The sequence below is a fragment of the Bombyx mori genome, chromosome 16 (genome assembly GCF_030269925.1).
Source record: "Bombyx mori chromosome 16, ASM3026992v2".
Classification (NCBI taxonomy): Eukaryota; Metazoa; Arthropoda; class Insecta; order Lepidoptera; family Bombycidae; genus Bombyx; species Bombyx mori.
Window position 1 is genome coordinate 14,277,956 of NC_085122.1, and position 15,969 is coordinate 14,293,924.

Consider the following 15,969-nt stretch of genomic DNA (forward strand, 5'->3'; position numbering starts at 1 on the left):
TACTGGACTAACGCAAGTAATGTCAATGGCAGATTTATTATAATTAGGTATGTCTACAGTGGTTGGGGAACCTGTGTTCATAATACATAAATCCTGTTGATCTAAAATTTCTCGAACGTCATTGCCTCGAGTTAGAAAACAACCAAAAGCAATATTATGAGCATTTAAATCGCCAGCAAATATCATAGGTCTTGGAGTATCATTAATGATTTCTCTAAGTCTTCTCCCTCTAAAGCGTCTACATTCATTATTTGGAGGGGCATGCTTATGTCCCTCCAAATTCAAAAATATTTCTATTTTATGTGCTTACATAAAATAGAAATATTACCCAAATCAGTTTTTAATATTATGCAAACTGTTTGAAGAAAATCATAATATGGTGTATGTCTAACTAAATACTTAAATTTGGATTTAATTAAAATTCCAACACCATCCCGTCCATTGGAACCATTTTGTGCAATAAAATCAAAGTTAGGAATTTCAAAATTATTTTTCTCTTTTAACCACGTTTCATTTAATAAACAGATATCTATATTATTATTAACTAAAAAATCTATTAAAAGGGATTTTTTGTTTAACAATCCTTCAACATTAAATTGTGAGATTCTAATAAAGGAACTATTGTCCATGTTTGAAACTATTAATTAAAATATTTTTGATGGCCTCGTAATTAATTGGAATATTTGAATTACCTAGAGTTACTAATGCTCCAACCAAACCCTTTAGGACGTAATCATTATTAATAATGTTTTCAATTAGTTTTTCATTTGTAATAATATTATTTTCTTTCAGTGGAATAACAGGAGGAGTCTGAGGTTTCGGTGGGGACATTGGTTTCTCATGAGTCTTGTTTACTATGGTTTGCTGACGCGGTTTGTAAATCTGTGTGGTTGGTGGTAAATTTGGAAAAAGTCTGTTGGGTTAGTACTGACTGTAGAAACATAGGATTTGTTTTTGTTTACTCTGTTTATCCGGTCTAGTCTTTGTTGAAGTTTTAGTTTATTAGCTGGACAATCTTTACAAATTGCAAGACGTGGTCCCTCGCAATTTGCACACTTCGGTGGGGTGTCTTTAGGGAAAAGTGATGTCATTTTTGGGTGCCCCTGCATATTTTAGCCTGATGGTTAAATTTAAACATTTGTAGCATTGTAGTAGGGGTGGTACATATTCAGTAACTTTGAATTTATAAATGTCCAAAAATATATGCTCGGGAATGATTTTTGAAAGAAAGGTAACGCTTACAGACCCAAGGGGCTTCAGCTGACCGTTGTCTTTTTTCATAAATCTCCTCACCTTCACAATTTCATATCTGGATGACATTTTCCTAAACAACTCCTCGTTGGAAATACTTGTTGGAACAAATTTTATTACACCAATAGTCTCCACAGCACTTGCTGGAATAAAAGCTTTCATATCATGCTTCGAGAGCCATTGTTCATTTTTTAGGAAATTGTTAGCGTTAATGTTGTGTATTGAAACTTCAGAGTACCGTTGACAACTGTTTATTAATTACTGTCAATATACCCTCAACATCTTCCCCTTTTACAATATAAGTGTGTTACAAGATAAACATAAAATCAGAGGTTAATTATTATTAATTGCATTCTGCTTAGTTCTACTACGAGTAGTAGGCGGATAAATATGAGGTGATGAAGGTGATAACAAAGTACTCAGTTCGTACACTGAACAATCCTCATCCACACTCATCTCATATTCTCACCCACTTGACTCGTCTGATACGATCACTATTGTGCCGCGCCGATCATTCTTCAGCTTTTCCACAACATTAGGTTTCTCATCAGGCATATTTTTAATTAAATGTCGGCGATTACGTCGATATATACCTAATTTGTTTTTTACAATGTATGAACGCGGTGCAGATGCCTTGCCTACGACAGTGCCGCGCATTCGTTCATTATTATGTTCTAACATAATTACATCATCGCCGACACTTAGCTCCGGCTGCTCTTTACAATGTTGGTCATAATACATTTTACTTTTTAATTGTTTTTCTATTATTGTTTTATGCTGTTGCTGATCATTACAATTATAACGTTTTAACAAATCTGGATGAACTGGTAATCTACAGTACAGAACTGGTAATTAACAGTTGTGCAGGAGAATTCAAATTTTCTCGCGGCGTGTTATTATAGCTCAATAGATTCAAATAAAAATCTGTTCTACTGTCTATTGATTTTTTTAACATTTTCTTTATAGTTTGTACTGACCTCTCACTCTTGCCGTTTGATTGTGCGTAATACGGTGATGAAGTAATATGATTGAAGCCCCACTCATCTGCGAACTTTTTAAAATTTCGAGAAGAATATTGGGGACCATTATCGCTAACAACCGTTTCCGGAATGCCATAGCGAGCAAAGTTCTGTTTTAATTCTTTTATAACAGAGTTTGACGACGTATCTCTTAACTGTGAGACTTCAATAAATCCCGAATAGTAATCCACTAAAATCAAGTAATGTTTTTTTCCGTACTCGAATAGATCGGTACCAACTTTGTTCCATGGCAGTTTCGGAACAGCTAGCGGAATCATGGGCTCTTTATTTGGTTTATTTGAATTCTCCTGACAAACCTTACATTTTTTAATATATGATTCTATGTCATTCGATATACCTGGCCAGAACAGTACCTCACGTGCGCGTCTTTTACAACGATCTATCCCTTTTTACAATATATGGTGGCAGCGGTGGGCGGGTCCATTCCACAGTACCATGGATTGAATGGTCGTTCTTCTTCGTCATTAGTTCTACCTTCAGACCTCGGTAGAAAGCAGCCAAGGCGTGCAGGGTCAACCCTCCCTGGATGGCCTGAGGAGTCTCCGCGCTCATGTGTTTGTAGAATGCTTCGATGTAGTTAACAGTCCTCTTTCCCGCAAATACCTGTTTACTCCTAATCTGGAAGGCGGATTCAGTCAGCAACCCCGTCATATTCGCCTGAGCGATCTTAGAGTAAAGCCTTTGTTTAGGCAATTGGAAGTTTTTCAAACTTTCACCTCACTTCTAAATTTGTCGGATAATTCGGATCTTAACTTCCAGGGAGTCTTCATATCGGTGATAGATTGTAGAATACCCAAATCTTCGTTCTGGGTTCCAGAAATTGCGTGATAGACCACTTGTGACACAGAAACATCATCCATGGCAGTCTCTATGGACCACCTTACCCCAGAGCACCTGGCGTACAACAGCCACATTCCTTTCCCAGAGAAATCTATCTCTGAGGTTGCCATTGGACCTGTTTCTCTCGTTGCCCCGCACTCCCTTAATTGATCAGCAGAAGCAAGTGCATATATGATGAAATTGAGTGGAAAGAAAGCTCTCTGCGCATTCCGTGAGCCCGCAATCAAAATTACATCTGCAAAAGCGCTCAGAGCAGGTGCTATTTCCTCTGCCCTCTTTCCCTGCATTGCAGTACAAAGATTAACAGCGTTAGGAATATGAATTAGATCACGCTTCACTGCTTCAATCCATTTTGAACGATAAGGATCCCTGGATTTGTAAGCAGCTATAACTGCTGTTAGTGGGCCCAAACTTTGAGCCATGGCTGATCTACGCTCTGGTTTGTATGTGGACCCCTCAAGCAGTACATGATGAGCCGGCGTCAATCCATACTGTGACACATCAACATAGTCGGTTACATTACCCCTTTTCCCAACGGGGATCCTTGAAACTCCCACTCGTATCTCATCGTAACGCATTTTAAATGCAGACAAGATGTTAAACAAGGGGTTAGCAATCCCATACCAATGGTTGTTGTCAGTGCGATTGGACTGTGTGTATTCTAACCCCATTGATGTGGCATTTTCCCGCATCAAGTTGACAACTTCTCGATAAGTAATGTTGTGATTATTGCCGTTGGAGGTTACAGTAGCTGTTAATGTTAGGTTTGGATGAGTAGCCATCTTGAAATTGGCCATCTTACGCATTATGTTATGGCCTCCTTCAATAATACTCATTATTTGATGAGCAATGGTTATGTTTGCAGTCATCTTGCATAGGTTTAGTTTGCTATATAGGACGAGGGAGCTGCCTACTATGTATCTTAGTACCTTATCCTTTATCACATTGTTAATGTTAATTCGAGGTCTTTTAGGATCGCAAATCTCATTGTCCGTGTTATCAGCGTCAACAGTTCTTTTCCTAGAAGGACCTGCCTGTGTATCAACCTCCATTATTGTTGTATGATCTCAAGTTCAGTATTTGGTTTAATGAGTCTGTTTGTACTTTTTAGAGACATGTTTAGGTGGGCGGGTTGTAGATTACCAGTTCATCCAGATTTGTTAAAACGTTATAATTGTAATGATCAGCAACAGCATAAAACAATAATAGAAAAACAATTAAAAAGTAAAATGTATTATGACCAACATTGTAAAGAGCAGCCGGAGCTAAGTGTCGGCGATGATGTAATTATGTTAGAACATAATAATGAACGAATGCGCGGCACTGTCGTAGGCAAGGCATCTGCACCGCGTTCATACATTGTAAAAAACAAATTAGGTATATATCGACGTAATCGCCGACATTTAATTAAAAATATGCCTGATGAGAAACCTAATGTTGTGGAAAAGCTGAAGAATGATCGGCGCGGCACAATAGTGATCGTATCAGACGAGTCAAGTGGGTGAGAATATGAGATGAGTGTGGATGAGGATTGTTCAGTGTACGAACCGAGTACTTTGTCATCCTATCGAGTTCGTCCTTCAAGTTATCACGAAGGCTTAACGGTACTTTCCGCGGAGCGCACACCACCGGCGTCACATCCCAATCTACCGTTATATGATATTCCCCCGGTAAACAACCTTTTTTTTTTTTTTTTTCGGGTAGAGGGCCGAACCTCCTACGAGGTCCCCGCGCAAAAGGGGCGCGCGGGGTATGTGAGACTCAACGATCTGCATGGTGTTGTGAGCAGACCGCGGGCCCAAGGATTTTAGGACCCACGCACTAAACGACTCCCCTGCACTCTTACACCCGACGTCCGATCCCCTCCGAGGTCAGAACCCGGATGAGGTAGGGGGGCTACCGCGGTCAACACTACAACCAGACGGCGCGGCTCACCCCAAGGACGCCCAGCCGACGGAGCCTTCGAGGCGAATCGAAGGCTCTGAAACGTCGGCCGTCTCGGTACGGCAGCCCGTCGGGCCACCCAGACGGTGCCGCTGGTGTCCCGGAATACCCCGCTGGACCAGAACCAGCCTGCCGGGTCGGGACGCGATACACCGTCGACCGGTCGCTCTATTCACTCCACGGCAGCGCGCTAGAGTGCTGGTAGCGCGCCGCGCGGCCTCACCCCCTCAGGTCGCCCCTTGACCTTCACCGGGGGGAGGCCGCCACCTACAGGGGCCGGGACGTGCGGGCGTATTCCCGCCTCCGGCCCCCGGCTCGACGGCGACGGATCGGTGCGGAAAGGGAAGAGCTCTCCCTCTCTCGCTCCGCCGCTTCCTTCTGCGATATGGTGGACTCGCAGAAGTCGAGCATCGCCTTCCAGGCCGGTAAACAACCTAACCCATTGAACAAATCACTATTTTTAGAGAAATTTATATCGTGAATTCTTTTTATTAACCCTAATAATAAGCACGCCTGCAGTCCCAGTACACTTTGACAATCAATATCAGCTATCGCAAACTTAAGATCATATTGAACATTTTTATACCACCATTTAATATTACAAATTCCCTTAATAGGAATGAAATCGCCACTGTAAGATTGCAGTTTAACCTTATGATTTACAACAATGTTATTAGGGTTATTGCCTAACTGCACAAATCGCTTAAAAGATAAGACATTGATATCTGCACCCGAGTCTAGTTTAAAATTTTCCGAGCCCCATTCTCCTCGGAGGACCTCAAACCAATCCTGCGACACCGAGTCGATTTTGGAACCATCAATTAAAGTAGATATATAAAACGACTCCCAGTCATCGTCCAGTTCCGGCTCGTATTTATTTTCGTCCTCTAGAACACCGATATCATATAACTTTTTTACACCTTTATGTACTTGACACATTCTTGCAAAATGACCATAATTTTGACACACATAACACTGCACTGAGACCGCAGGACAGTCGGCCCAAATAACACACGGACCTCCGCACCTGAGACAAGTACTGGACGCAGATGAACTGGAAAGAGGCGGCGGGCGCCTCGCGCCATCCGGGACCGCACGCAGCCGGTGACCGCGCCGCACGTGGCCCAGCACCACCCCGCGCGCCCACAGCGTCCACGCGCACCGGCCCCGCGCTTGCTCCGCGCGACTCCTGCAATACGCGACTGCTGTCCGCCGATACCTCGTCGACTTTGCATATTTTAATAGCTTTGTCCATCGTTAGGTCGTCCGTTCTCAGTAAACGATCGCGAACTATCGTATTTTTTATGCCGCATACGATCCGATCGCGAATGAATTCCTCTTCTAAGGTTTTAAATTCACAGGTTTTGCTCAGCAGTTTCAAAGCCGTCACATACTGATCTATGGACTCGCCGCCTTCCTGGTTTCTCATGTAGAAATTATATCTCGCCAACGTAACATTCGGTTTGACGCCGAAGTATTCGTCGAATTTTTTTAACAAAACCGTTACGTCATCTTTTTCAGTGTCATTTGAAAACTTAAACGTCTCGTACACATCGAAACCTTCCGTTCCAATTAAATTGATGAGCAAGCTGGCTTGCACACTGCCTTCTTCTTTATGCACCCCTGATGCTTTCAAAGATAGATGAAATTGTTTCCTCCAACGCTTCCATGCGTCAGCCCGGCTGACGGAGTTGCCTTCCAGACTCAATTCTGACGGTGGTCGGGCGTGTTCCATTACGAAAAAATCAAAATTCGTATCTATTACGACACTTAAACGCGAAATAATGCACTTAAATATTATTTTAAACAATTTTTACGATTAAAAAATCACCGCTGTCACCATGTTGTGTATTGAAACTTCAGAGTACCGTTGACAACTGTTTATTAATTACTGTCAATATACCCTCAACAGTTAATAGCTTGAGAGAAGGTAATGCCAACTTTATTTTCGTTGATTCTTTTAATATTTGCTACACCTTTGACCTCAGTCTTGAACAAGTTTGTCATGGCGATTGGGTTTCGGTTACCCAACTTATCATCTTTTGTACTCTCTATGAATACCACATACTCTCCTACAGAATAAAGTTCAAAAAACACTCTCTTATAGTCTGGTTTCGCGTAAGGCTTATAGAGTTCCAAATCGCCAGATAAGTCACTATTGTCTTTCGCCTTCTTTCTGGGGTTTTTCCTTCTTTCCACAGAACTAGAACCACCAGTCTTCGTCTGGGGGGTCTCCTTCCCCCTCAGACATTTTGGTGGTTTTACACTATACTTATATTATGTACACTTTACACACGTTTTTATTTACAGTAACAAATATTTACATACAAAGTTAATCATAAAATATTAGTTTTTTCAAAAGAAAAACTTTTTGCGCCTACACAATTGAAAAGCCTGCGAAAAACCGACCGCACAAGTATTTACCAGTGTTGCCGTTTTGTAAATGGAAAAAATGCTAGACTTTGTTAAAAACGACAATAATTGCAAGTAGGTAGTGTAATCAAAAACGCAGTGTAATTTTGAAGTATATTTAATCATGAAGATAAATCAAATAATATTTGTAGATCATCAATATCATCATCATCTTGAGCTTGTGCTTGTGATGTTGAAGGGCCAACTTCAAAATCAATAGTCATTGGCATCACAATCGACTCTTTAACCCCTTTAATCTCTTTTAGGACATCTTCGGGAATGTTATAGGAATGACAACAATTTCCTGATCTTTTAGGGCCATATCTGATGTATAGCACCGAGTTCAGTGTATGGTAATAGTAATTCAAGTCAATTCAATTCAATCGTAATTCAAGTCAATTCAATGGCAATAGTAATTCAGTCTAAACAGGTATATTTTCCAAAGGCACGCAGTTGCCAGTTTGACCAACTTGAAGCTCCATATGGCAAAGCAGTTTTCTGTAGCTGCTGTTAAATTATAGAGTGTTTGGGTTGTCATTGTGTCCGCTATGCATTTGTATCGATCCGAAAAATAGCTTTCTTTAATAGCAGACGAGCATACGGCCCACCTGATGGTGAGTGGGTTACCGTCGCTCATCGACGACAGCAATACCATTGTGGCCCTGCCTCAACCTGTAGGTAGTAATGTGCTGAAGATATTTTGTATAATACCTTCAACTAAGGTATTATATAAATACTCCAGGCTCTCTATACAAACCAACAATCCTTTAAAACCAGTAGAACATTTTACGGTAAGAGCCGATTGGAAGCTTTTGATTTTGATTCTTACAGAACTCTTTTTAGTTATATTTGCGCTTTCTAATAATTTTAATCTGCCAGTCAAGTATGTATTTTTTGGTTTCGTCTAAAAAATCGAATATTTCCTTTTTATTTACAGTTGAAAGTAGTTGACAAAAAACCTGTTGTTGACCTTCTTGTATTAAAAATATCGAACAGTCTTTGTAGATATTCATAATTTTTTCTGTGCCTTCGCTATTCTTGAAATCATCCAATTTCAAGACTTCGAGACAGAATTTCAGTGCTGCTGCTACACTTCTGCTAAGTAGTTGAACTGCTTACTTTACTTTCATAATAGAATTCCTAAGCTCGAGGTGTTTACGAGACAGTTTATGGGCAATGTCTAAGCCTTCATTGTCTTAAAAGTCATTCAATTTTATTAAGAGGTCCCAGTCCACTTTACTTTCATCTTGATCTAAGAATTCTTTCTTGTCTTCGAAATGATTCCTAACCAGTTTGATCATGTGACTGGGATCTAAAAACACCGCCACCTCGTTATCTGCTGCTGGGTGTTTGAATGTAATTTTCATATTCTCTGGGTCGTTTAGACGGCATCCTAACAATTCCATGGCTGAAATGCCCGTCAAATGTTAAAACAACTACTTTTACGCCCACCTCTTCACATTTAGTCAGGCAAATAATTTAGCTTTTTGGCCCCCAGTAAGACCATGAACCAAAAAAATATCCCAACGGGATCTTCCAGTGTTCGTTCAAACATGTAGGAATAAAATGATAAGCTTCCGTTGCCTTTGTGGTACAATCGGATGTTCCTGTGCCAATGTCGACAGGTCCATGACCTCCTTTTATATTTTGCGGACATATTGTCATTTCATCAGCCACTAAAGCACATATTAATTTCTTCTGCGTACACTGTTGTACTTTGATTACAAAATGTTAAATGCTTCATCTGTAAAATCTGGGGAACATTTTATTGATCTATACTAGTTATAAATTGTTTTCGGGTGTGGAAGGCACGTATTAAATGTTTTACGAACATAGGTGGCGTGGCGCATTTACGTTGTGGATGTCTATGGGCTCCAGTAACCACTTAACACCAGGTGGGCTGTGAGCTCGTCCACCCATCTAAGCAATAAAAAAAAAAATAAAAAAAAAAGAGAATAATAATGAAGAGTAAAGCAAAACTTTCTAAAATCAGAAGTATACTTGGGCATCGGTCGTTTTTTTTTCATTACGATTTTTTTTAGCTAAGCTATTGTACAGTTCTGCTACAAATACATTTTCCGACAAAATGTTGGAGATGGGATTGATGTATCTTCTGCAAGTCTACTAAAATACACTCAGCGGCACGGAATGTGGCCCAAGCGCGTTATGTGGTTTATTATCAAAATGAAACGCGACACAAGGTTCTTTTTTTGTGATTTAATTTTGTGAAAATTACAAAAAGGTCATTACAGCTCTATGTTTAAAAAATCTTTTGATTTTTTTTTTACAAAATTAGGGTTTATTACTTAAAATTAATAACGGGTATTTCCACCTCTGGCCGTGATAGCCGCCTGCATACGATTAGGCATGCTATGGATAATGTTTTTAATGTCCACCTGGGATATTTCTTCCCAGGCGGCCACCAGGGCGGTTTTCAACTGACTGATGGTCTCCGGAGGGTTGGGACTGGATCGAATTCGCCTTTTAAGCATATCCCAGACATGTTCTATGGGATTCATGTCTGGACTTCGTGCTGGCCACTCCAATTTTCTGATTGCTCACCTCCGACAGGTAATCATCGACGTAATGTGCTGTGTGAGGTCGGGCGTTATCATGCATGAGGAAGAAATCTTCGCCCCCGATGAATCCGCTGCCGAATTTCGACTGCAGTAAGGAACCGATTTCGCAAAATTGCGAGAGTGATAAACCGGTCATCTCGCACTGATGTACACCTAATACCGCCACTACCTGGTCTCCTTGTGTATAGACCGGTCAGGTCGTACCTTGTTAAGGCATACCTGAGAGTTATACGCGGTACATTTAAAGTTTCAGCAATTTCTCGCTGCGTTCGCCCCTGATTTCGAAGTAACACAGCCTGAGCAACTTAAGCAGGTGTTAGGGTCATTGTTTTCCAATTCTGAAAGCATAAATTACTACCTCTTGGGAGTCCGCAAGGATAGGTACCACTACCCCGCCTATTTCCGCCGTGAAGCAGTAATGCGTTTCGGTTCGAAGGGTTGGGTAGCCGTTGTAACTATACTGAGACCTTAGAACTTATATCTCGAGGTGGGTGGCGCATTTACGTTGTAGATGTCTATGGGCTCTGACAATATACATTTTTCTTCTTTGTACAGATTTTGTCGTAGTAAATGCGAATTTCTTTCTTTGACTTTAATCCTAGTTTGATCCTTGGCTCCGAATTCGAAATGCGCCATCTGTGTTCATCTGAAGTAATTTAGTGGAATTTTGTGTAGTCGCGCCCTCTGTCGTCAGTGTGCAAAGCGTTGTATCTCCTTGATCAATCGACAATTTGTTGGGTTCGATTATAGTGTTGTCATATGTAGTTCGAGGCCTCAAAACAGCTGAAGTTACCTTTTGCAGAGAAAGGTGATGGCGTTCTAATATGCCGCGATTTTTTCTTCTTTGGTTGCTTTAAAATAAATTGTTGTTTTTCTTGGTTAGTTTCTGAATGTAATTTTATAGAGTCATTGTTATTTGTTTTTTAGTTGTAATGTTTCCTTCTTGAGGTCATCTATGTCAAATCGATAGCGATCCATAATACACTGGTGTTTATTGGTCTGGATGGTCTGTATTATAATATGAGACTTGTGGGTTTCCAATTCGGCCTCTAGTTCCTGGGTCAGTGGTTTGCCTCTCTTGATCTCATATTATAGCTTTGCCTCCTGTATTCTGAGATCGATAGTCAACAAGCCTTTTATTGCTAGGGCTGCACTAAAACTGAAACTATGCGATATCCCCGTGATATTTTGATGGCAAATTGTCTCTGAAGTGCTCTGAGCTTGCGTGAATGTGCGTGATAACGCACACCCACTTTCTGAGCTGCTGTTCACCATACGCCCGCCCCATATAGCATAATAGGTTCGATAACAGTTATAAATATCATCTTCAATATATCACTATTCAGACCCATGTAACTTTTGTCGATCTTGCTATTTGTTTGTAGATTTTAATTGTTTTGTGGCATACCTGTTACATGGGGTCCGAAACTCAGTTTGTTATCCACCGCTACCCGCAGTAATTTAATTTGTTTAAACAGGGTAAGCGCTGCCCCGTTCATTTGTAAAGCCGGGCCTCTTACACCCCCCTAGCCTTCTTGTGACTAGCATGACTTGGATTTGGTAGGGGGCGAACTTTAATTTATATAATACACCACAGCGGTGCACACGGCCCAGAGTCTCGTTCGCTATTGCCTCTAGCTCATACATGCCATCCCCACTGAATGTCAGTGCAATATCATCTGCAAAGGCTTGATGGTATAATTTACTTGTTTCCTTGGTTCTTGCTTGGTTCTGTGATTATTGTAAACTAGTGGTCGCCCAGTGGTCGAAATTCGACCATAATTAATTTAAATTTCAAGTTTGAACATTATTAAGGTTCTATTGTCAAATATTACACTTATATAATCACAGATTTCGCCAAGGCTACACTCTTAAGTTGCCCATTTTTTTCAAGCAAATTTTATGAACCTACATTTTAAAACCCAATAATTTATTAAAATAAAGAAAACCGTTTTTAAATATATTTTTTATTGTAACAAAACGCATGCGATAAACAAATGCTTTCCATTGAGCTCGACATACACATATAGGTGCTTAATATTATGTCGTTAATTTAATTAACAAACAAAACTTCTCTGTAAACGATGTTTTTTGTAAAAACTCTTTGGTCATTTGCTAAATGTCCTTGACCGTTATATTCGGAAATATAAAATCTCAAACCGTCGAATGATCGAACTCTACTTGCTGCAACATAAAATTGCCCATGTGTAAAAACTGGCCGATTCAATAAGATTCCAATTTTATCGACTGTTTGTTCTTGAGACTTATTTATTGTCATCGCGAATGCAGGTATTATAGGAAATTGAGTTCTTTGGAAGCGAAATGGTGAAATAGTTCCGGAGTATGTTAAATTTATACGTGGAATCAAAATTTTCTTACTGCGTGCGGTACCAGTCAAAACTTCGCAATCAATTGCATTTCGATGCGCATTCTTGTTCCATTGACTAATGCTTCTTTTGTATTTAAGTTTCTGATCAGCAAAACGATGCAATTAACTTTCAATATTAACTTATGTGGTGGTAAGCCACTTATAGTCAAAGAATTTAAAAACTCTACCGGATAGTTATTGATGGCACTGTCATTATCACAAACTATTTTATCATAACTATGATATGTTCGCTGTTCTCCAGGAATTTGATTAAGTATATCAGTATTAATCAAAGTACAGTCATCGTTTGTAGGTGCTAAAATAACTGAGTTCTATATATTTTCAGAGAGTATGATTTCGGGAATATTTCCATACACCTCAACAATTATATTATTTTTATCTCCTATTAATTGTTGAGGTATTTCGAATAAATTTTCACCAAACTGAGGGAATTGTGGGGCTTCATCGTTACCTATTTTTTTCAAAAATTCTACACATTCTATTTCATTTGGTAAGACTCTCATATTTCGAGTCAAGGTAACTTTATGAAAATGAATAAATTCAAGCCAACTTGTGACACAATTTTCAATTAAAGTTCCACGTGATCCATGGGGGATAACGGGTAAAATTTGCCGAAAATCACCGCATAAAAGTATTGTTTTTCCTCCAAATGGTTTATGTTTATCATTTTCATCACATAGATCCTGCAATAATCTGTCTATGATTTTCAAAACTTGCAAAGGGCACGTAGAAACTTCATCAATAATTATTAATGATGATGAATTTATGTAACGACCATAGCTACTATTTGCAGTAATATTTTCTACAGAATTTTCTAAAATGGGTATAGGCAATTTAAACACTGTAGGGTGCGGTGTGAGTTTGTTAGTTAAAGATAGCGTTACTTAAAAATGTTTATTGTTAAAATATAGAGAAATTAAATTAAATGTTAATGTTATGAATGCACTCGGGTGACGCGGTTCTTGATCGTGCACTGACGGTTTGTGGAAATGAAGTTAACGCGTCACGCGAATTATGCTGACAAAGGTGTTCGGTAATATATCACCGAGCATATTCCGGGGCAACAAAATAGAGTATACTTTAATGAAGTAATTGTTAGTAAATAAATGATTACGGCTTACAAGAGGATGAAAGACAAACAAAAAATAAATTAAAATGTTAGTATAATAAAATTTAAGAACTTAGGGTCCATATAGGTTTTCTTGGTATTGGAGAGCACACTTTGTTTGACGCTTTGGCATAAATGTTCACATCACCAGGCGGAGGGTCCACCACAGAAAGTCGCGCACTAAACCCTGCCTTAGCACTATTTACATTTTCACATTCACTATACTGTTGAAGCTCGATCGTCAGAGATGATCGCCCGGTTCGCACTCAACCGTCGTCGTCGCCAGAGTAGCACGCCGGTAGCCAGCACGATGACGATGACGATGATGTATGTTATCACATATTGATGAGTATCGTGAGATGTTAATGAAGTCTCCAATACTGGCGGGGAGTTTTCTAGATCTTCAATACGCACGTGTAGTTTCTGGAGAGCGTTCTGCAAATCTTTAGACTCGCTGACATTCAGGTTCTCAGTGTTGAGAAGAGAGCTGTTTATGATATTATTTATCGGATCTATTATTGGAACGTAAATGTTAGACTGAATCTCCAGCTTATTGTTGTTTGTTTTAGGTATATGAAGTGTATAATCTGATCCCTTTATAAGGCAACCTGGCTCTAGATACAGACGACCAGTGTTATTCAACTGTTTCAAGACAATATGTTCTCCGCACATGACCTTTACTTCGCAGGTGCCACAGCAGTGATACATATGCTGCTTAGACATGACTTCTTCTGTTCTTTTTAGTAAGTTGTATTCAGATTCGACGATCGAAGTTTGGTTTTTCCATAAACTCACTAAGTCCTGTTCATTAAGTTTTACAAGCTCTATGTCTTGCGAGTATTTTTCTGCGAAATGTTCATCTAATACTCCGAACAGAGAGTTAGCAAGATATCCGACACCTTTTTTTTTTTTCCTACCTAAGCTGAGAGCCTTGAGCCTATTTCAGCGTAACCCTAACGTTTGTAGGTGAGCTCACGGGGCTCAAACCTGACGACGATGCTAACACGAACCCTAGCAAGAGCCGTGCTTCGCAGAATCTACCACCGGATCGGAAACGCGACCCACTGAGAAGATCCGGCGAGAAACTCAGTGGGCTGTGTCTGAGAGTTAATTTACTCGCCGAGCCCTTCGTCGCAAGCGACGGGTTCGACGAGAACGGTGACCAGTGCTTGAAGTATCTAGAAGCACCGTTAGTGGATCGGGAGGATCCGAGATGACGTGTTTTGGGCGATGTCGACTGCTTTCAATTCTGTCCGCAGGATCGGGAATGTAGTTACCGGCGGCCACGATGAGAGGGTTCTCGTGTCGTGCCGCTTTATCGAAGTGGCGCATCGACGCCGACTGTAGATACTTACTGATGGACTCTAAGTCCAGGTCGTCATGGAGGTCGACGTTCCTGACGAAACACGGGGCTCCGACGGCTATCCTGCAAAAACGGGATTGAATAATTTGGAATGATTTTAAGTGAGTGCGGGCCGCGTGAGCGAACACTACACTTGCATAGGTCATGACGGGGCGTATGCAAGTTTTGTAGAGTATGCAAGTTGTATTTCTAAGGGACATTTTACTTCGCCTACATATCATCGGGTAGAGACGTCCTAGAATGAAGGCGGCACGGTCGCGTACCGTCTTGATGTGGGGGCGGAATGTCATCCTACTGTCGAGGGTGACGCCTATATATTTGACCTTCGGGGCCCACGGTATGGGCTGGTCGAACATCATCCGACACCGTTGATAAAACCACGACGCTGTCTGTAGTGCTCATTCAAATGTTGATTCATAAGTAGCTCATTTGTAGTAAGTTAATTCTTTGTATTCGTGGATCAATTGATCGACTATTATGCTACACTGACCATTTTCCAGGACTTTGCATGATTTATTTAAATGTGTTGTCGCCTTTTGGAATGCCTTCATTCCTTCTCGATATGGAGACATGTTATAATATAGAACCAAGTTCCAAGTGTTCTTTATTAAATTTAATTTTGTTACAGGATCAAAATATAATGATCGATCACCTTTCAGCTCGGTTATGTTACAGGCATCGCTGGTGCATAATGACATGAAAAATATTAATGCCATCACCATACACGATAGTCTTCCACGTCTTGATTTTTTTTTTTTTTTTTTTTTTTTTTTTTTTTTTTTTTTTTTTTTTTTTTTTTTTTTTTTTATTGCCCTTGTAGGCAGACGAGCATACGGCCCACCTGATGGTGAGTGGTTACCGTCGCCCATGGACTTCAGCAATGCCAGGGGCAGAGCCAAGCCGCTGCCTACCGTTTAATACTCTCCACAAGCCTCGTTTGAAGAAGGACATGTCATAGCGCTCGGGAAACACCGTGGAGGGGAGCTCATTCCATAGCCGGATGGTACGTGGCAAAAAAGACCTCTGGAAACGCACTGTGGATG

The 15,969-nt window shown here is 40.4% G+C and overlaps 2 protein-coding genes across 2 annotated transcripts; both read right to left on the bottom strand.

The window, feature by feature from the left end:
* Positions 1-4,690: 4,690 nt before the first annotated feature.
* LOC134200371 (uncharacterized) lies at positions 4,691-6,975 on the bottom strand. The gene is made up of 2 exons (XM_062673163.1): positions 5,510-6,975; positions 4,691-4,810 (listed from the first exon to the last, which is right to left on the bottom strand). Exon 1 carries the CDS (start codon positions 6,808-6,810, stop codon positions 5,998-6,000), a length of 813 nt encoding a protein of 270 aa, XP_062529147.1. The 5' UTR covers positions 6,811-6,975; the 3' UTR covers positions 4,691-4,810; positions 5,510-5,997.
* A 6,700-nt stretch (positions 6,976-13,675) lies between these two features.
* On the bottom strand, positions 13,676-15,344 carry LOC134200372 (uncharacterized). Its single transcript, XM_062673164.1, has 2 exons — positions 15,293-15,344; positions 13,676-14,462 (listed from the first exon to the last, which is right to left on the bottom strand). Exons 1-2 carry the CDS (start codon positions 15,342-15,344, stop codon positions 13,783-13,785), a joined length of 732 nt encoding a protein of 243 aa, XP_062529148.1. The 3' UTR covers positions 13,676-13,782.
* Between the last annotated feature and the right edge of the window lie 625 nt (positions 15,345-15,969).